This window comes from Macaca mulatta, chromosome 14 (genome assembly GCF_049350105.2).
Source record: "Macaca mulatta isolate MMU2019108-1 chromosome 14, T2T-MMU8v2.0, whole genome shotgun sequence".
In the NCBI taxonomy this organism is placed as follows: Eukaryota; Metazoa; Chordata; class Mammalia; order Primates; family Cercopithecidae; genus Macaca; species Macaca mulatta.
In genome coordinates this window covers 78,598,095-78,618,879 of record NC_133419.1, presented here as the reverse complement: position 1 = coordinate 78,618,879, position 20,785 = coordinate 78,598,095, and the positions used below count along the sequence as shown (strand labels likewise).

The window sequence follows — 20,785 nt, the reverse complement described above, 5'->3', positions numbered from 1 at the left end:
GGGGCGCAGAGCAACTCGCAGCAATGCCTCCTGGGAGATGGAGTTCGCTCTCGACGCAACGAGCTGCGAAGAGCCCAGAGAGAACTACCAGTCCCGGAAGGCGGCGCGCGGACCCCGGACCGCCACGCCCCTGGGCTGGGCTCCGACCCTCCGCCCTCCTCGCAAAGCTGCGCTGGTCGCTTGCGGAGGGGAGGCTGCAGAGCGAGGGCAGGAGGTGGGTGCGGCGCGGCCGGGGTCGCGGGGCTCGGGGACTACCGGCGAGGGTACATGGGCCCACTGGGCACCTGTCTTACCATGAGACTAATCTATCCCAGCCTCGCCATTCCCATCTGTGAAATGGGGATGGCAGTGCCTGTGGCTGCGGGGGAGGGGGCGCGTTTCGGCGCGAGGTGAGCCGAAGGGGGCAGAGCTCTTAGAGGGGTGGGGCTGGTGGGAGGAGCTAGGGCGGATGGTGATAGTCGGAAAAGCCCGGATAATGAGGGTCGGGACTGTGGGAGTAGTCCTTGGTGGGTGGGACAAGGAGGGGCGGGGTATCTGGGTCGGGGTGGGGCACTTGTCAGGTTGGAGTCGGGGCTCTAGAACTGGGGAGTGGGTGCGGAAAAAGCCGACGAGGCCAGCCTGGGTGGGACTGGTGAAGGAAGGGCAGAGACACAGATGACAGGGAACTCGCCCCGGTCTGGAGAGCCCTGGGCCGGCAGCGCTGTGGCGGCGTGTGCAAAAGCCTGTGATGCATAGAACACCTCCCTTTACTGACTGGAAATAGAGTCCATCCCCGAGCTCAGTGCGGCACACCCGTGATCTCCTTGACCTCTTACGCCCTGGAAAGTAGAGGCGTCACCATAGCAGTTGACAGGTGAGGAATGTGAGACTCAGAAGGGACTTGCCTAAAACCACTCAGGACTCCTTACTTCAAATACCTTGCTTTTTTCCCTGCACTCGGGGAGGCAGGGGTTTAGCTTGGCATGGCAGGCAGGAAAGAAAGAAAAGTTTTGATGCCCTGACCTTCGCAAAAAATTTTCTGGCAGGACCAGTCCCCCCAACCCTTCCGAATGGCAGCCTGTAAGGCAGCCCTCGTATGGTACTGTGAGGATGAAATGAGATGGATTTGAAAGCACAGTGTTTATAACTTACTGTTTGGAGGAGACGGTAGGAAGAGAGCAGTTTGAAATGGGGTGCTGGTGCCTGAGGAAAAGCACAAGTTGAAGCGTGAGAGTGAGCTGAGAAGGTGAAGGAAAGTTCTGGAAGGGGTTAGGGGATGGTAGTGGTGGTTGGAGGTCTACGCCAGGTGAAAGAATACCTTGCCGTGCCAGATTCTGTGGTGTCCTTCTTCCAGCCCACCTCTCTCTCCTCCTGCCTTTTGCGCAACTCATTCTGGGGTCCCTGTGTCTAAAGCACCTTTTCTCTCCCTACCTATGGGTTGTGATGGTAATAGAGCAGCCTATGGGCTTCTTAGAGATATGGACTGGGCAAGACAATTATAGATGCAGCTGTCTGATGTGGGGTGATCAGGAAGGGGAGGTGAAGAAAGGGTAGTCGTCCTGAGGGCTTCAAGGCAGAGTCCTTTCCCCGGTGGGGTAAGGTGGGGAAGTCTCCGACTTACTGGAAGACACAGTAGTCACTCTGAGCATTGTCTTTCTTGAAATTTACCCAGCCACTTGCTATCCATTCCCTTACGTAGTGGAAACTCTTGCATTTACTCCCAAGTAATCACCTCGGCCTTGTCACATGCCTTTAGATTTCAGATTGAAAATTCAAGAGAGCATTTCAAAATTAGAAAGTTTTAAAAATCCAGGTGGGGAAAATGGATCTGACTAAACAGGAGAGAAATTTCTTCCTCTTTCCCTATTCTGCATGCTTCTGTGGATATAGAAAGGGGCACCCCCAGCCCCAGCAGGGGAGCCAGGCATCCATTTACTTAAGTAAAGTTGGCAGTGGTAAGGGGTTAGAATAAAATTCTCCGCAGATGCAGAGAAGGAATGAATTCCAGCTGAGAGACCTGGCCGACGCATGGGATTTGTCTTCAAGGTCCAGGCAGAGGGGATGGCAGATGCCAAATTGCAGAAGTTGAAGAGGGCCTGGTATGGTTGGTCTGTAAAGTAGGTATGTAATAGTATCTACTTCATCTGTGAGACTGAAAGAGATTAACATGTATAAAGTACCTAGCACGGTAATAACTGCTCAATAAATGTTAGCCATTATTATTACTGTTGTAGTGTTTGTTATTGTTACAATCATCATCTGCCCAGGAACGTGCCTAGGGCTGCACAGCTAGTAAGGGGCAGGGGATGATTCAAATACAAACCCAAGTAATGCCGAATACCTTGCATGGTCTGCGCCTACCCCACACAGCCTCTCCAGTTCTATTTTTTCTTTTCTTTTTTTTTTTTTTCTTTTGAGACAGGGTCTTGCTCTATTGCCCAAGCTGGAGTGCACTGGCGTGATCTCGGCTCACTGCAGCCTGACCTCCCAGGCTCAAGCAATCTAACTTTTTTTTTCTCTGTAGAAACGAGGTCTCATTATGGTGTCCAGGGTGGTCTCTCAAACTCCAGAACTCAAACGATCCTCCCACCTGGGCCTTCCAAGTGCTGGGATTACAGGCATGAGCCACTGCGCCTGGCCTCTCTCCAGTTCTTTCTGCCCATCCTTGACATTTCTGAGGCCCGGAGTGGCCTTTGTCAACATTCACAGTGAGTCATGACAGGAGTTTCTTTCCTGCTGGGGTACAGAGATTCTGGGTTCATGACGAGGCAGGAAAAACAAGGCCTGAACAGCCATCTTCTCCCAGGCAGAATCACAGCACAGAAGATAGGCAGGCCTGGCCGGGCACAGTGGCTCACACCTGTAATCCCAGCACTTTGGGAGGCCGAGGTGGGTGGATCACTTGAGGTCAGGAGCTTGAGATCAGCCTGGCCAACATGGTGAAACCCTGTCTCTACTAAAAATACAAGAATTAGACAGGCATGTGGCACGCTTCTGTAATCCCAGCTATTCAGGAGGCTGAGGCAGAAGAATCGCTTGAACCTGGGAGGTGGAGGTCACAGTGAGCCGAGATCATGCCACTGAACTCCAGCCTGGGTGACAGAGTGAAACTCCGTCTCAAAAAAAAAAAAAAAAAAAAAAAATGGCCTAGTGGTGTGGTTTCTGTGGGTAGTGGGTCTATCCAGACTGCCCACCCGGACTTAGATTCTAACTCCTCCGCCACTTAGCCCTGGTTGGCATCCTCACCCTTCAAAATTCAGCAACACTCGGGAAGGAAAATTATGAACTTTTCACACTTCTAAGTAGTAGTAGTAAATCTGTAACTTATTAAGTCTGGCTATTTATTGGGGTCTGGCACTGTGACTGTAACTTTACATCTATTGGCCCTATGAAGGATGTATTCTTCTCCCTTCTTTTAAAATACAAATATTTTTAAAATTTTCAAGCTTACATTAAAGCTTAAAGTACAACCCTTAACCTAGATACGCCAATTCACAATTTGCCAATTGTGCTTTTACACAAACACACACTTTTTGGGCCATGTTTAAAAGTAAGTTACAGACATGTTTATTGACGTTTGACCCCTAAATTCTTCAACATGTATCCCTGATAAGGACATTCTACTACATAACCATAATACATTATGCATTATAAGCAAGAAGTCAGTATTACCCAATGTAATAGTTATTAAAAATTTTCTGCCAGGTGCAATGGGTCATGCCTGTAACCCCAGCACTTTGGGAGGCCAAGGCGGACAGATTGCTTGAGCCCAGGAGTTCAAGACCAGCCTGGGCAACATAGTGAAACCCCATCTCTACAAAAACTACAAAATTTAGCAGGATGTGGTAGCATGCACCTGTAGTCCCAGCTACTTGGGAAGATCACCTGAGCCTGGGGATGTCAAGGCTGCAATGAACCATGATTGCACCACTGCACTCCAGCCTGGGCGACGGAGTAAGACCCGGTCTCAAAAAAGAAAAAAAATTATAATTGCCCAAAAATACCGTATATAGTTTCTGGTTTTTAAAATCAGATCCAGTCAAGATGTACATATTGCATTTTATTATATCTCTTTTATCAACTCATTTAATCTAAATAGAGCCCCTTGGCACGGTGGCTTATGTCTGTAATCCCAACATTTTGGGAGGCCAAGATGGGCGGATCACTTGAGGTCAGGAGTTTGAGACCAGCCTGGCCAACATGGTGAAACCCCATCTCAACTAAAAATACAAAAATTAGCCGGACATGGTGGTGCGTGCCTATACTCCCAGCTACTCAGGAGGCTGAGGCAGGAGATGCTTGTACCCGGGAGATGGAGGTTGCAGTGAGCCGAGATTGTGCCACTGCACTCCAGCCTGGGCAACAGAGTGTGACTGTATCTCAAATAAGTAAATAAATAAATAGAGCTTCTCCACCTATTTAAATATGTTTGATTGGTTTATCAATGATTAGATTTGGGTTAGATTTGAGTTTTTGGCAATATGTGTACTTACTGCATGTCAGGAGAATATGATGTCAGGGTCTTAGTATCCATGAATGCTACATTTGATTATTAGGTAAGATCATGGCAACCTGATCTCTCTATCGTAAGGGTACATTTTTCTCTCTTACAATTAATAAGTAATCTGTGAAGTGATTCTCTGAGTCTGTTATAATTATGTGTTCCTGATAACCTTTCACACCACATCCCTGGATCATCCTTGCTTGAATAGCAACACTGAGGGTTGCAAATTGGTAATTTTCTAATTCTACCATTCCTTCTGTGTTTATTAGCTAGTATTCTTTTTTATAGAATAAATTTTCCCTGTCTCTATCTTTCTCACTCCCTTCTTCTCACCCTCTCTTTGGGGAATAACATTATGGACTTCTGTTTTTTGTTTGTTTGTTTGTTTTTGAGACAGGGTCTCACTCTGTTGCCCAGGCTGGAGTGCAGTGGTGCGATCTTGGCTCACTGCAACCTCCACTTCCCAGGTTCAAGCGATTCTCCTGCCTCAGTCTCCCAAGTAGCTGGCATAACAGGCACGCGTCACCCCGCCCAGCTATTTTTTTGTGTTTTTAGTAGAGATGAGGTTTTGCCATGTTAGCCAGGCTGGTCTTCCAACTCCTGACGTCAGGTGATCCGCCTGCCTCGGCCTCCCAAAGTGCTGAGATTACAGGCATAAGCTACCGCACCCATCCTGGACTCTTTGTTTTGTTTGTTTGTTTGTTTGTTTGTTTTTAAATCATTGGTTTATATGAACTCACCTTGAACTTTTCCTGTAAAAGTTCAGGAATCATCAGTTTCTCCAGGAAGCCCTGGTTTCTTTTAAAAGAGATGATGACATTCAGAAACAAAGATCCAGGGCTAGGTGTGTTTATTGCTACTGGGTGTCATTTCTAGGCTCTCTGAGTGAGCACAGCTAGGAAATGATGGATAGGTGATTGACTGATAGATGATAGATGGACAATTTTCATTACTCAGTACGTTTATTGTTACAACAGCTAGTCCCCACCGACAGGATTGCATGGTAAGTCATTTCACTATGGAAGTAATGCTGATTATGGAAGTAATGCTGATTATGGAAGTGGACAGTAATGTAGGAAAAAAGGAAACTGCACAGAAATGAGCCTTTGCCTACTCCAGGTCGCCATGAGTATACAGGCTGTTGGCTAGGCCCTCTGTGGCTGGGTTCAGCTTCCTGCCGAAGACCTCTAAAGGACTGGTTCTCTGAAGGGTGTCCAAACCAGAACTTCCCAGACGCCATGACTCTGAGATCAAGAATGCACATGAAGCCCTGGGCAAGGGATTCACACTCTTTGGGTCTGCTTTAGGTTGTCTTTGAAATAAAGACAATGTGATCAGTCCTGCCTGGGTCCCAGAGTTGTAAGGATCAATATATTTATCAATAGGTTTATTTTTAAACATTGCTAGTTGTGTCTCTTCACATTTGTTACCAAATTCCTTCTCTTCTCATTGTTTTAAAACCACGGAGTGAAATGTCATTGCTTTATAATCTGGTTTTAATACATTGTGCTAAGATGTGTTATTCAAATATTCTTTCAGGTTATCAGTCATCAGTGCTTCCAGATTAAAATTTTAATTATTTAAATCTTTTTTGAAAAATACTATTGAGATTTGGATTAGGACAACATAACAACTATAATTAATTGGGGGGTGGGCGGGCTTTGGAATAAGGCCTGGCTGTGTCACCCAAACCAGAGTGCAGTGGCACAATCTTGGCTCACTGCAACCTCCACCTACTGGGACAAAATCAATTATTAAAATAGAAGAAGTTCCTATAGCTATTATCACTAGGGAAATTACAGTGTTTTTAACCCTGGCCAACAGCTGGGGACAAATCTAAAATGTATATTGCTTATTATATCACAGTATCCCACAACCCCTCCCCCGAGTGCGAGGCGGTGACTATGCAGACGTGAGACATGCAGTTGCTCTCAGCCCACAAACTAGGCAGTGGTTCCCAAAAAAAATAGTTTTGTCACCCACAGGATGAAGATACCATGATCCAGTTCATGGACACCCAACTGAAACAAAAGGTTCACAACAATATATAATTGGTCACAGCCCACTTAACTGTATTGATGTCGTGACTTGCCAGTAGGTCACAACCTTCATTTTTTTCCTGTTTATGGAGGTAAAACTTACGTATGGTAAAATTTACCAAATTTACCCCCTTTTTGTTTTTTTTTTTTTTTTTAATTGAGACACAGGTCTCACTATGTTTTCCAGGCTGGTCTTGAACTCCTGGGCTCAAGTGACCCTCCTGCCTTGGCCTCTCAAAGTACTGGGATTATAGGCATGAACCACCACAGCTGGCCAAAATTCACCCTTTTAGATGTGTACAGTTACATGAATTTTGACAGCCTTTATAAAGACATTTGACCACCACCACATCATATTACTTTGGTGCCAACCTAATAGAATATTCCCATCACTCCAAAATATGCCTTGTGTTTCTTTGTAGCCAGTCTTTTCTCTCCAACCCAGCCCCGGGAATTCGCTTAATCTGATTTCTGTCTTTATAGTTTTGCCTTTGCCAGAATGTTATACAAATAGAATCATGCACCATGTAACCTTCTGAGGCTGACTTCTTTCACTTGATGTAATGCTTTTGAAATTCAGGTATGTGGTAATGTCTTTTAGTAGTTCCTATATATTGCTGAGTCATATTCTATTGTATGGATGTACTACAATTTGTTTATCTGTTTACATTTTAGTTGTTTCTGAGTTTGGGCAGTTATGAATAAGCTGCCATAAACATTCACATATGAGTCTTTGCATGGACATATGTCTCCATTTCTATGGCTGAAATATCTAGGAGCAGAGTCATTGCGTCATGGGATAATCGTATGCTGTATTAGTCCATTCTCAGACTGCTAATAATGACATACCCGAGACTGGGTAATTTATAAAGGAAAGAGGTTTAATTGATTCACAGTTCCACAGGACTAGGAAGGCCTCAGGAAACTTAAAATAATGGCAGAAGGGGAAGCAAACATGTCCTTCTTCACATGGCAGCAGCAAGGAGAAGTGCCAAGCAAAGGGGAAACCCCTTATAAAACCATCAGATCTCTTAAGAACTCACTCGCTATCACAAGAACAGCATGAGGAAAACCACCCCAATGATTCAATCATCTCCACCTAGTCCTGCTCTTGACACATGGGGATTATTACAATTCAAGGTGAGATTTGGGTGGGGACACAGCCAAACCATACCATGTGCCAAATTATTTTCAACAGTGGTTACCATTTGCCAGCAGTGTATGAGGTTTCCATTGTTCTGTGTACTCACCTTCATTTGGCATTGTCAGTTTTCATATGAGCCACTGTAATAGGTATATAGTAGCATGTAATTGTGGTTTCAATTTTCATACTGTAATGACTAATGATATTGACCATCTTTTCATGTGATTGTCGTCATCTACATATCTTCTTTGCTGGAGTATTTGTTAGATCTTTTGTCTGGTTGTTTTTTTTTTTTTAAGTAGAGATAGGGTTTCGCCATGTTGGCCAGGCTGTTCTTGAACTCCTGGCCACAAGTGATCTGCCCGCCTCAGCCTCCCAAAGTGCTGGGATTACAGGCATGAGCCACTGCACCCAGCTTTGTCAGTTTTTTAATTGGGTTATTTTCTTACTGAGTTACTGAGTTTTGAGAGTTCTTTATATATTCTGGTTGACAATCCTTTATCAGATAGGTGTTTTGCAAATATTTTCTCCGTGTCTTATTCTTTCATTTCCTTAACAGTGTCTTTTGAAGAGCAGACGTTTTTTATTTGGATGAAGTCTAGTTTATTGATGTTTTTAATGGTTTGTTCCTTTTAGGTCCTATCCAAGAAATCTTCGCCTAATCCACAGTTGCAAAGATTTTCTCCTAGAAGTTGTGTAGTTTTAAATTTTATATTTAGGTCTATGATCTGTTTTGAGTTTATTTTTCATATATGGCATAAGAGATGGACCAAGGTTCTTTTTTCCCCATATGGATGTCCACTGATCTGCATTTTGATAGAGCCAGGGAAGAGGGCTATGTGCAAAGCAGATCACTGCAGATGGAACGGTGAGTGCTGCCAGAGGGGGTTGTGCAGGGCACCAGGAAGCCCTGAGAGGAGAGCTGTTAACCTGCTGGAGATTGGGGACAGCCATACAGAGGTGATGACTCATAGGCTGGGCCTGAAAGGTAGACAGCAGAGAGAAGGTAGACAAGGGTGGTCTAGGGACAGCAAAGGCAGAGCAGGTGACAGCATGAAGGAGACTGACTCAGTGGTGTCCGGAGTGTGTGGAGGAGGTCAGGGTTAGACATGAGAGGGGAAGAGGAAGGTGGTTTGGGCAGGGCCGGTGCTTCAGGGAGGTCTGCAGACCAGAAAGGAAGGTAGACAGAAGGCAGAGAGCCGAGTGAGGATGTAGGGGTGAAGGGGGCAGGGATGAGGCCTGAGCTCTGGGAGTAGCTATAGGGATGGGTTCAAGGAGACAGTCAAGACAACCTGTAGGGCTGGAGTTGGGGCTGCCTCCCTCAGGCAGTTGGGTGGCTGAGAAGAGTTCACAGCAGAGTTAGGGGCAGAGGAATGCACAGGTGAGGCTTCTGGTACCTGTGTTACTGGTGGAGGGTCTTGACTATGAGTTGTCCAGGTCCTTGGCATTTTGAACAAAGTAGCAGAGGGGCTGGACGTGGTAACCCCCACACTTTGGGAGGCCTAGATCGGCGGATCAGTTGAGGTCAGTCCAAGACCACCCTGGCCAACATAGTGAAATCTGTCTCTACTAAAAAAAATAATAAAAAGAGTAGCAGGGGAATGAAATGGAGGAACGAAGCAGCGAAAGCAGGAATTAAAGTGAGAAAGCACTCCACAGGGTAGGAGTGCCGGAGCAAGGAACTCAAAGGCCCAGTTACAAAGTTCTCTGGGCTTTAAGTACCCCATTTGAGGTTCTTACCAGCTACCCCTTATCTGGACGAAGGATTTAGTCTGTGGCTAATTAAAGGCTGAAGTGAATGGGCACCCTATGCAGATAGAGGGATGGTCCCAATCTAAGGCCCCCTCCCTTTCCATCTGAGACATGGTGGAGTGGGAGGGTTGCTGGGAGAGAAGCGTTTTGATCGTTTGTCACCCAGCTGGGGAGATGGGGTTTTTCCTCTTGGTTCAGCTTTAGGAATTTGGTGTTAATTGGCCTTAGGGTCCCTGCCCCCAGACCCAGGGTTTTCCTTTTGATCCAGCTTTGGGAAGTCAGCAGAATTGGCCTCAGATTTTTTGCCCCCAGACCTTGGTGTTTTCTCTTTCATGAAGTTAGCACAAATTGGCCCGGTTCCGTGTCTCCAGACCCTGTTCTCGTGCCTCGCTTGCAGAATATCCAGGTGGAGGTGGCCAGGAGGCAGCTGGGAAGCTATGGGGGGCTGAGGCTCAGCGGTGTTAGTTCCCACTACCTGACTGCAAACCTCCGCCGACTCATGAAGCTCCCCTTGTGTCGTGTCATTGTGCCTTTTGTAGCAGGGCCGTAGATTTGTGATGATGGACACTGTGGCCTTGTGACTAGAAAATAGGGGCTTAGACCAGGCACGATGGCTCACGCCTATAATCCTAACACTTGGGGAGGCCAAGGCAGACAGATCACGAGGTCAAGAGATCGAAACCATCCTGGCCAACACGGTGAAATCCCATCTCTACTAAAAATACAAAAATAAATTAGCCAGGTGTGGTGGTATGTGCCTGTAATCGCAGCTACTTGGGAGGCTGAGGCAGGAGTATCGCTTGAATTCTGGGAGGCAGAGGTTGTAGTGAGCTGAGATCGCACCACTGCACTGTAGCCTGGTGCCAGCGAGACTCTGTCTAAAAAAAAAAAAAAAAAAGAAGGGCTTGGAGGACTGAGCTCTGTGACTCAATAGGTAAGGGGAGATTACCACAGAGAGCTTCCTATACTCGGAGCAGGAGACCTGCCTGCTAGCCAGCGTCTGCCCTGACTGCCTGTACAACTGTGCTGCTCTCCCCAGACAAATGACTGGGAGCCATGACATCATCGGGGGCACAGGAAAGCAGGTGCTCTGCTGCTTTTGCAAGCAGAGAAATAGGAGTTTGGGCACCTATCCAGGGGTCCCAGGGAATGCCCTGTTGCTCCTGACCTCCCCTGCCTGTAATGCTCTGAGCACTTCAGCACTAACGCATGGAAGAGATAAGGGTCTGTGGACCATGGAACTGTCCATGTCCTCTCTGACACCTGCTCCTTTTCCTGCCATGGAGTTGAACCACTTCACAGAGCCTGGGCCTGAAACCCAGTGTTGGGAGGGGGGTGTTTGTTTTCGAGGAGAAAGAGAGACTGAAACTAGAACATGCACATTTCTATCCAGAAAGAATAAAAAGAGGGCAACAGGGAAGAAGATTCTGGACTAAGTAAAGGGGACCCACTCCTGGGTCCAGCTCCTGCCTGGGCCCTCTGGAGACAGAATTGGCCAGATTCAGCCCTGAGTCACAGCACCCTCCCCAGTTGCTGCCTGGCAGTCAGTCTCCACAGCAGCAGCCACGCCCCCAGTGGCGGCTCGCCCACACCTCTGTGGGACCTCCCCACCGTCTCACAGCCCATCTGCTCCAGGCTTCTACTGACAATTTTGTATTTCACATGGGCTCATTTCTCCTCAAACACTCCAGATGGGGAATGCCTTTCTACAATATCAAAGTGCCCTGTTAGACTGGGGAGGACTCATGAGGAGACATACCCCTGTCCCCGCCAGAGAGTCGAGCATGGCAGCCGAATATCTCACACTGGCATGGCCCCCATCCTCTGGAGAAAGGAGGCCTCAGTGAAGTCGGCCTCTTCAGGAGGCAGAAATGTTGAGAAGTTCTTGCCACCCCTGCTGGGTAACTTTGGGGAGGTGCCTCCTCAAACCTCTGTTTCTCCATCTAGACAGTAAGCATGCTTGGCAGGATGGGTTTTTGTTTATTTGTTTTTTGAGACCAGGTCTCACTCTGTCTCCCAGGCTGGAGTACTGTGGCGTAATCACGGCTCACTGCAGCCTCGACCTCCCAGACTCAAGCGATCCTCCCACCTTAGCCTCCCAAGTAGCTAGGACTACAGGTACTCGCCACCACACCCTGCTTTGTTGTTGTTGTTGTTGTTGTTGTTGTAGAGACAGGGTTTCGCCATGTTGGCCAGACTGGTCTCAAACTCCTGAGCTCGCCTCGGCCTCCCAAAGTGCTGGGATTACAGGTGTGAGCCACTGTGTCTGCCAGCCAGATAGTTTTTGATGGACCAAGGTTCATTCCCAATGGTCTCCCACATCTTCTACCTGTCTTGTCACTGTGCCTTCATTCTCTCTTGTCTCCTCTACCAGCACAGGCTCTTCTGGGGGTAATCCTGGGGCCAGTTCCTGTTGGCATCCCTACCTGCCATGTAGGGGAAGGATGACCGAGTCTGTCCACAGGCTGGCTCTGGGGATGGTATAGTGTTGGAAGCTGCAACTGAGATCTCCTGTTTTCTAGAACATGTGGTGAAGGAGATGCGCCAGCCATAGATGCTGACAGCTGGGAGATCGGGGGGCTTTGTTAAGGAGTGGCTAGGTTACCTCCAGGAGGGTGCTCTGACAGAGTCCTGCATTTGCACTGACCTTGCAGCCAGTTTCAGAGAAGCTTGGGGTGTTATGACAGCAAAGGACAGGCCACCAGGAGCCAAGAGCATTTTCATGGCAAGGCAAGTCAGCATGGGAGCAGTGAAAGTCTAGAAAGGATTGTCATTTGCAGTCCGAACAGCTGAATGACCTACTGTGGGCCTTGAAGATAGATGGAAATGACACTAATCATGGCCATTCGTTGTCAAATCTTTGAGAGAAAAATAATTAAATTCAGCAGTGTCATTGGTACAGAAGGAGGAGCACTGAGCCTGGATGCATAAATCTCAGACCATTTGTTGAGTACTTAGAACATACCGATCTTTGGCTAGTAAGCATTTACACATTTTTCTTTTATATAAAGGAAACTGAGTTTGAATCCTGGCGAGGCTCTTCGCCTTTCTGAGCTTGAGGAATGAATCCTGGCACAGTTTTCCTCATCTGCACGACAGGGATGGATGATTATATTGTCTATGTCAAAAGATAATACAACTTTTCTTTTTTTGAGACAGAGTTTCACTCTTGTTGCCCAGCCTGGAGTGCAATGGCGCAGTCTCAGCTCACTGCAGCCTCCACCCCCTGAGTTCAAACGATTCTCCTGCCTCAGCCTCCTGAACAGCTGGGATTACAGGTGCCTGCCACCATGCCCAGCTAATTTTTGTATTTTTAGTAGAGATGGGGTTTCACCATATTGGTCAGTCTGATCTTGAACTCCTTACCTCAGGTGATCCACCCACCTCAGCCTCCCTAAGTGCTGGGATTACAGGCGTGAGCCACCGTGCCCAGCTGATAGAACTATTATGCAAGCAAATATATGTATAAACACGTAGCATAGCTTTCAGTCCAGGCACGTTTTCCTTTCTTTCTTTAGACCAGTGGTTCTCTATTCTAACTGAACATTTAGAATCACTAAGGGAACTCTTTCAAAAAACCAGTGCTGGGGCAGTATTCCAGACCAATTAGAACAGAACATCGGCAGGGGGACCCAGGCTTTAGGGGTCCTTTCCTTTCTTTTCCTGTTTCCTTTTCCCTTTCTCCTTTCTCCCTAGTGAAGCTAATGTACTTTGCACAGTGTTAACAATTATCACCCATTCATCAGGTATTAATTCATTTCAATCCCAAGGGCATAGGCTTGATGTACAATAAGGAGTTAAGGACTGTGAGTTCTCAGATGAGGTTTGGTTATAGTCATTTCTCACTTGTCACCCTCTCCAGGGCCACTTCCAGCAACCCAGTCTCCTGCCATGTCCGACCCCATCACGCTGAACGTCGGGGGGAAGCTCTATACAACCTCATTGGCAACCCTGACCAGCTTCCCTGACTCCATGCTAGGTGCCATGTTCAGCGGGAAGATGCCCACCAAGAGGGACAGCCAGGGCAACTGCTTCATTGACCGTGACGGCAAAGTGTTCCGCTATATCCTCAACTTTCTGCGGACCTCCCACCTTGACCTGCCCGAGGACTTCCAGGAGATGGGCCTGCTCCGCAGGGAGGCCGACTTCTACCAGGTGCAGCCCCTGATTGAGGCCCTGCAGGAGAAAGAAGTGGAGCTCTCCAAGGCCGAGAAGAATGCTATGCTCAACATCACACTGAACCAGCACGTGCAGACGGTCCACTTCACTGTGCGCGAGGCGCCCCAGATCTACAGCCTCTCCTCCTCCAGCATGGAGGTCTTCAACGCCAACATCTTCAGCACCTCCTGCCTCTTCCTCAAACTCCTTGGCTCTAAGCTTTACTACTGCTCCAATGGCAATCTCTCGTCCATCACCAGCCACTTGCAGGACCCCAACCACCTGACTCTGGACTGGGTGGCCAATGTGGAGGGCCTGCCAGAGGAGGAGTACACCAAGCAGAACCTCAAGAGGCTCTGGGTGGTGCCTGCCAACAAGCAGATTAACAGCTTCCAGGTCTTCGTGGAGGAGGTACTGAAAATCGCTCTGAGCGATGGCTTCTGCATCGATTCTTCTCACCCACACGCTCTGGATTTTATGAACAATAAGATTATTCGATTAATACGGTACAGGTAAAAGGACCCCAACAGCATTGGAGACGGGGAGTCCCAAGAAGCTCATGTCAGCCAGGTCTTGGAGGGCATCTCGCCAGTGATGCAAGGCAGGGGACTGTACTAATCTGTATTAATTGTGTAGCAGGACTTGATTCCCCCCATGATGAAGTCCACCTTTTGGAATCCATTGTCCTCTGAACAGAACCACCTTTTTTCTTGCCATTTTGAGCTGCAGATGGGCTATTGTGACAAGTGAAGAGTCAGCTGATGTGTACTAAAGGAGGCCACAGGAGGATTTTCCAGCCGGGACAAAGGAGTGGCGGCTTTCTCCTGGGCTCCACCCATCTGTACCACTAGCCAGTGTCGCGTTTATCCATCTGTAAGAAGGCCCTGCTGGAGAGGATGGGATGAGAACAAGAGGCTACCTCTAGTTAACCACGACATAAAGTCCCCAGCAGTTCCTGTCACACCTGCTCCTCCCTCCCTAGGGTGCATCGATAATTGTGAATGTTTGCCCAGGGGTGACCGTGTTTGGCTGGCTTGGAATGCCATGCATTCTCAGAGCCCTGTTAGTGTCCCTTCCTGGGGGACAGAGATGAGGTGTGGCAGGGTCTAGAGGAATGAGTGTCCAGGCAGAGTTCAGAAGGTAGGAATGTGCCTCTTGATGGGGCTGAATCAAGGGATTCCTGGCTTCAGAAAGGGTCTGCTATCTCTGCAAAGATGTGCAAGAGTCTGGAGCCAGTGTAATGAAAGGCGCTTCCAAATCCAGTCTGTCGCCTGACTTTTGTCATTGTTTTCCCAAAAATTTGAGGTATCATTGAAACAGGTCATTTTAAACAAATATATTATGGATTCTCAGGGTTAGAAATAATTCGATGATTATTTCTCCCTCCCCCACCCCTAGAACACCCCAGCACATCTGAGGATGAGCGCCTCTCCCTGGGCACCAGCAAGTGATCACCTTGGCCTGCTTGCATACCTCAGCTCATAGGTAGTGCGCCATCCCCAAGGCAGCTCCTGCCGTGGTTGGACGGTGCTGACTGTTAGAAAGTTCTTCCCTATATTGAGCCAAAATCTGTTCTGCCACTTGCTGGATCTTGGTGGCAGACCTTCGCTTTCACCCAGTTACATATCTTTGCTTTCAAAATAGTCACCTTGAGAGGCCAGAAATTTTTCTGAAAACATTATTACTCAGAATTCAGATTCCCCTCTGGGATCTGTCTTCAGAATCAAAGTTAGCTCTTTTCTATCCCCTGTAAGTCGTCCCCTTTTGTTATAGCTTCATCTCGTTTGTGACCCCCATTTCACCCACCTTCCTCACAAGCTATGGCTCCATATGCCTTTTGACCATTTTCTGTTGGAAGAGGAAGATTCGCGGCCCCTGAGGAGATCCGGAAGAAAGAGACAGGGTCTCCGAGCGTGCTGTGCAGCAAGGAGCCCAGGAGTGGTGTGGACCATAATAGTGCCCTTAGGGTAAATGTGTGGCCCCTAAGACCCTGCCCTCAGGAAGGCGGCCTTCCCCTGCAGTCCTGTGTCCTACCCCTGGGTCTCCGTGGGGTGCCATCCAGGGCAAGCAACCCAAGCACTGCTTCCCACCGGGTGATGAGCTGTGCAGGCCTCCAAACTGCACGTCATGATTCATCCCTAAAGTGAGCTTGGCCTTGAGAGTCCCAGGGTCCTCCCCCCGGGCAGGGGTCCTCAGACAAAGCCAAGGAAGCCTGGTGACACAGGCACCCATGGGAGGTGGGCCCAGAAAGGGGCTTCCCGTAGATAAGCCCTGTGAGTAGGGAGCTTGTACACTGGGCCATGGGCAGAGCCAGCTCCCTTGAGCAGTAAAGGCCCTTTCCCCCCTAAATGGGACCCAGGAGTCTCTCTGACAGCTTTTCTGCCAGGTGCAGTGGCTCATGCCTGTAATCCCAACACTGGGAGGCTGAGGCGGGAAGATCACCTGAGGTCTAGGAGTTCAAGACCAGCCTGGCCAACATGGTGAAACTCCACCTCTGCTAAAAATACAAAAATTAGCTGGGCATGGTGGCAGGCGCCTATAACCCCAGCTATTTGGGAGGCTGATGCAGGAGAATCTCTTGAACCCAGATAGCAGAGGTTGCAGTGAGCTGAGAGTGTGCCATTGCACTCCAGCCTGGACGGCAGAGTGAGACTCCATCCCAAAAACAAACAGCTGTCCCAGGCCAAGAGTACTTGGGAAAGCCCTTCATGGAGAACCCAGTTCAGACCAAGTAGCAAAAGCTGTGGTCACAACAAAACAATGTGAGGAAGAAATCTTACAAATCACCACTGCCCTTTTTCCTTTTCCATAAAACTGTCCATCTTTTCGGTGCTCCCTAATCCAAGCAGCTTGACTTTAGAGAAATTGCAGAAGCAGTGAAGCCTCTAACATGCTGTGTGACTTTATGTAAGTCACTCACCTCACTGAGCCACCTCCATTTCTTCATCTGTGAAATGGGCATAACAGTAATACATAACCCTACCTACCTCACAGGGCTGTTGTGAGGATCAAATGAAATAATGTACATGAGAATACAGTATAAATGATAAAGGACTGTTATTCTTTTGTGTCTGCTTACAACGGGGAAAAACACTGGTCTTGAGTCACAGTGACGTGGGTTTGAATCCAGAGCTCCAAGGCTCTGTAACCTTGGACAAGTCACTGAACGTCTCTGATTTGTTTCCTCATCAGGCAACAACCCCTTCCAGGGTTATGCAATTTAAACGAGCTGGTGTCTGTGAAAATTCCGAGCTAGGCCTGGCACCCAGGAGCTCAGTGCTCTTGCAGGAGGTAGTCAGGGTGGACTCTTGGCGGGGGCTAGGAGTTCCAGGAGAGTAGTTTAACAAGCCCTTACAGAGCACTTGCTGTGTCGGTCCTGAGGACGGGAACAGCCACGAATAAGCTCAGCTAAGTTCAGCCTGGAGAAAGTTTAGAGCTTCACACAGCGTGCTGTGGGAACTCAGGGAAAGGGCTCAGTTCTCAGAAGGAGGCTTGTGGATGGCCAAGGTGGGCCTCTGAGGGTAGGTCAGCCTTAACAGAATAAGCAAGAGAGCGCCATGGGCACAGGGAACAGCAGGAGCAGAGCTGGCAGCCAGGCAGGGAGGGCAAGCAAGGGCGGGTGTGCATTCACACCGCCGCTGCACTAGGGGCGGGAGGGGGCACGCAGTGCAATCTCATTGACCGCATCCAGGTTAGGTGAGCTCGGCCTTCTGCTTGGCAAAAATGTGAGAAAGATGGAGAACAAATGTGCAGCAGTGATGGCAGCACCATCGGTGGACGGGTGAGTCTGAGTGCGAATTGTGAGCAGGGATGTGCTTCTTGTGAGCCCCTCACTGTCCTGGGTGAGACCCTGTGGCGATCTCACCTGGACTCAGTTTACCCTTTTATGCTGCCAAGGGCTCCATCCCAGCAGAAGGAGCAACGCCGGGAACACAACACTTGTCAGCTCTCAGTTCCTGCCCTAGGTGTGGTCCCATGCATGCCAAGGGACAGTTAGAATGGGTGCCTCAGGGAACCCTAAGCACCCACTGGTGTGACTACTTCATGAGGACCACCACCAAACGGGCCCTGCGTGCTTGAAGGCCAGCAGCAGGCACCACTCCGTGACCTCGTGCCCTTAGCACCTCCAAAAGCCCTCCACCCTCTTAAGAAGGGCCTAGCCTCATGACCCTGGTCTGCCTTTGGGCCAGAGCTCCCAGTGCAGGGGTGGCCAAGGTCCCCACTTGCCCACACCTCAGAATGTACAGCCTGGGACGCAGCCACTCTGTTTTGTAAACTGCAGCCTAAATCACACAGCATTTGTCTAACCACCCGTTTATTCACTCCAAATTTCCAGCTTCCTTTTACAAATTACTCTTAAAACAGTCTGACTGGGAGGCCGAAGCAGGCAGATCACGAGGTCAAGAGATCAAGACCATCCTAGCCAACATGGTGAAACCCCATCTCTACCAAAAATACAAAAATTAGCCAGGCGTGGTGGCAGGCGCCTGTAATCTCAGCTACTTGGGAGGCTGAGACGGGAGAATAGCTTGAACCCGGAAGGTGGAGGTTGCGGTCAGCCCAGATCGCACCACTGCCCTCCAGCCTAGCAACAGAGTGAGACTTCATCTCAAAAAAACAAACAACAACAACAAAATCATCAGGCTAGGTGTAATCACCTGTAATCCCAGTTGTTTACAGATCAGACCTGTAATCCCGGCACTTTGGGAGGCCAGGGTAGGCGGATCACTTGAGGTCAGGAGTTCGAGACCAGCCTAATGAACATAGTGAAACCCTGTCTCTACTAAAAATACAAAAATAGGCCAAGCATGGTGGTGCATGCCTGTAATCCCAGCTACTTGGGAGGCTGAGGCACAAGAATTGCTTTAACCCAGGAAGCGGAGATTGCAGTGAATCGAGATCACACCACTGCACTCCAGCCTGGGCCACAAAGCAAGAATGTCTAAAAATAAAAATAAAAAAACATCAGTCTGTCATTAGTAGGGGCTTAGCCAAGGTCAGTCCTGGGCCAGTTTCTTGGCCCAAGAAATTTCAGCCCATCCCCTTCCTGAATTGCAGTCTCTCCACACTGACCGCCTACATCTGCCTGTGTCCCAGGGGACTCTGGGCTGATGGGGGTGGGTGGCTGGCTGGGAAACGAGGCCTGTGATCAGCTCTGGGAGCAAAACAACCTTGATAACAGGCCCATCAAAGGGAGGGACGGGACTCTGGCAGCTCCGTCTGCCCAGACAGCCTGGTGACCTCAGTCTGCTTCAGAACCTTCGGGACAGTGTGGCACCAACCGAGCTGTGGAAACAGTCCGGTGACACACTCACCCCAGTCTGAGGCACAGAGACCAATGGGGGCTCACTAAGCAACTCATGGCACCCAGGACCCCACCTGACACAAAGGACAGCAAAACAAGCTTTGAGGCAGGGCTGCCTGGCTCTGAAGCTCATGAAGAAGTGCACGCTCAGCCTGCTCTATCTGACCCTCTCCACTTGTTTTCCTGGTCCCGTTTCCTGCCAAATTCCCTGCCACTCCCACCGTCCCACCACCAAAACACAGGGCACAACCTTTGTCAACATTTCCAGGTTAGTTGGCAGCCCCAGAGTGTTGCAGCCCATTCACTTCCTTACGCCAAGTCCCTCTCCAAAGCCTGGGTTCCCCTTTACCAAAGAGTTGGGCAAAGGCCTTGTTGAGCCACATTTGAAATCCCTAGAGATCCTGCCAGCTAAAGAGCAAAGGTTAATGTGTTATGATATGGGTACCCCTCCCCAGCCCTAATCAGTTCACTTTATACATCCTATGTTGGATTTGTTTACTCGACACCTTTTTGCTTGACACCTTGTATTAAGTTGCCAAGTGCCTTCACATCCACAGTTTCCTTTCACGGAACCACAGGATATGTCTTGCCATCCCACACTTGTCTGGGCCTCCCTTTACCACTCTGTCTTCACAGCTCATCCTTCAACACTGTGTAAGCCCTGCCTCCTTAACTCTACCCAGTAGAGTCAGTCCCAGCCCAGGCTGTGCCATCCTATACCTGGTGAGGACTTTCATCATCACACGGCACTTGTTCACAGCTAGTGCTGCACTGGTAAACAAAGCCCTGATCTACAGTATGATAGTATGGGCCAATTTCATCTAAATATCATCACCATCGTCAGTTTCAAATAAATACCGTCGGCCAGGTGCAGTGGCTCACACCTGTAATCCCAGCACTTTGGGAGGCCAAGGCGGGCGGATCACCTGAGGTTGGGAGTTCAAGACCAGCCTGACCAACATGGAGAAACCCTGTCTCTACTTTAAAAAAAAAAAAAAAAAAAAAAAAAAGCCAGGTGTGGTGGTGCATGCCTGTAATCCCAGCTACTTGGGAGGCTGAGGCAGGAGAATCACTTGAACCTGGGAGGTGGAGGTTGCAGTGAGTCAAGATCATGCCATTGAACTCCAACCTGGGCAACAAGAGTGATACTCTGTCTCAAAAAATAAATAAATAAAATAAAATAAATACTGTCACCACTGTCAGTTTCAAGCCACTAATGGGATGTCACCACCAACCTGGAAGACAGACACAGAAGCGGCTCTGGAGAGCAGCTAGGATGAGCAGCTCCAGCCCCCCACCATCTTTCTGGCTGATCCACATGCTGGTAAGGGCAGGGGCTCTGTCATGCCAGACTAGGGACTGGCCCCTAGCATCTTCTTCTGCCCCTTCATTCTGTGACACTAACCTGTGAACATAATGCTTACAGATGGAGTGGTCCTGTGATTTCTGTATTTTCCAGTGTGAACTGCTGGACTATATAAGCACTGCTGGGCATAAAATGACCAGCAAAGTGGAGTCACTCAGTGGCATGTCACACCACTGACATGCCCACGAGTGTAGATGGAAAGCTTTTGTGGGGGGAGGCTCACTATCCTGAAACATGATGCTTACCACCTCCTTAGAAGACAAGCCAGGTTAGACAAACCGAACCACCCTGCCCCCAAACCCCAGCCCCACCATTCCTGAGCAGAGACAGGCTCTCCATGACCGCCCCATGTCCTGACCTAAGACAGTATAGAGAAGACAAGAGACTAGGTCACCAAGACCCCCTGAGCCTCACATGTCCAGGCATATTCCCTCCGCTGCCTTCTTGTATCCCTTAACGAGCTGACCCACATCACATAGCAAAGGGGGACCCCTCTCCTAAGTTAGCTGACCAGGCTGAATTTGTAACCATAAAAATA

At 48.8% G+C, this 20,785-nt stretch overlaps 1 protein-coding gene across 13 annotated transcripts; it reads left to right on the top strand.

Moving 5' to 3' along the window:
- The first annotated feature begins 35 nt into the window (after positions 1 to 35).
- Positions 36 to 16,628, top strand: KCTD21 (potassium channel tetramerization domain containing 21). Of its 13 annotated transcripts, XM_077964100.1 has the most exons (6): positions 153 to 214; positions 1,964 to 2,100; positions 7,006 to 7,102; positions 7,198 to 7,662; positions 11,439 to 11,536; positions 13,281 to 16,628. In XM_077964100.1, exon 6 carries the CDS (start codon positions 13,310 to 13,312, stop codon positions 14,090 to 14,092), a length of 783 nt encoding a protein of 260 aa, XP_077820226.1. In that variant the 5' UTR covers positions 153 to 214; positions 1,964 to 2,100; positions 7,006 to 7,102; positions 7,198 to 7,662; positions 11,439 to 11,536; positions 13,281 to 13,309; the 3' UTR covers positions 14,093 to 16,628. The 13 variants fall into 13 exon arrangements, with proteins under 13 accessions (XP_077820218.1, XP_077820219.1, XP_014970816.1 ...); XM_077964098.1 differs by lacking the exon at positions 7,006 to 7,102 and having other exon boundaries at positions 7,427 to 7,662; XM_077964097.1 differs by lacking the exon at positions 7,006 to 7,102 and having other exon boundaries at positions 7,419 to 7,662.
- Positions 16,629 to 20,785: the final 4,157 nt, after the last annotated feature.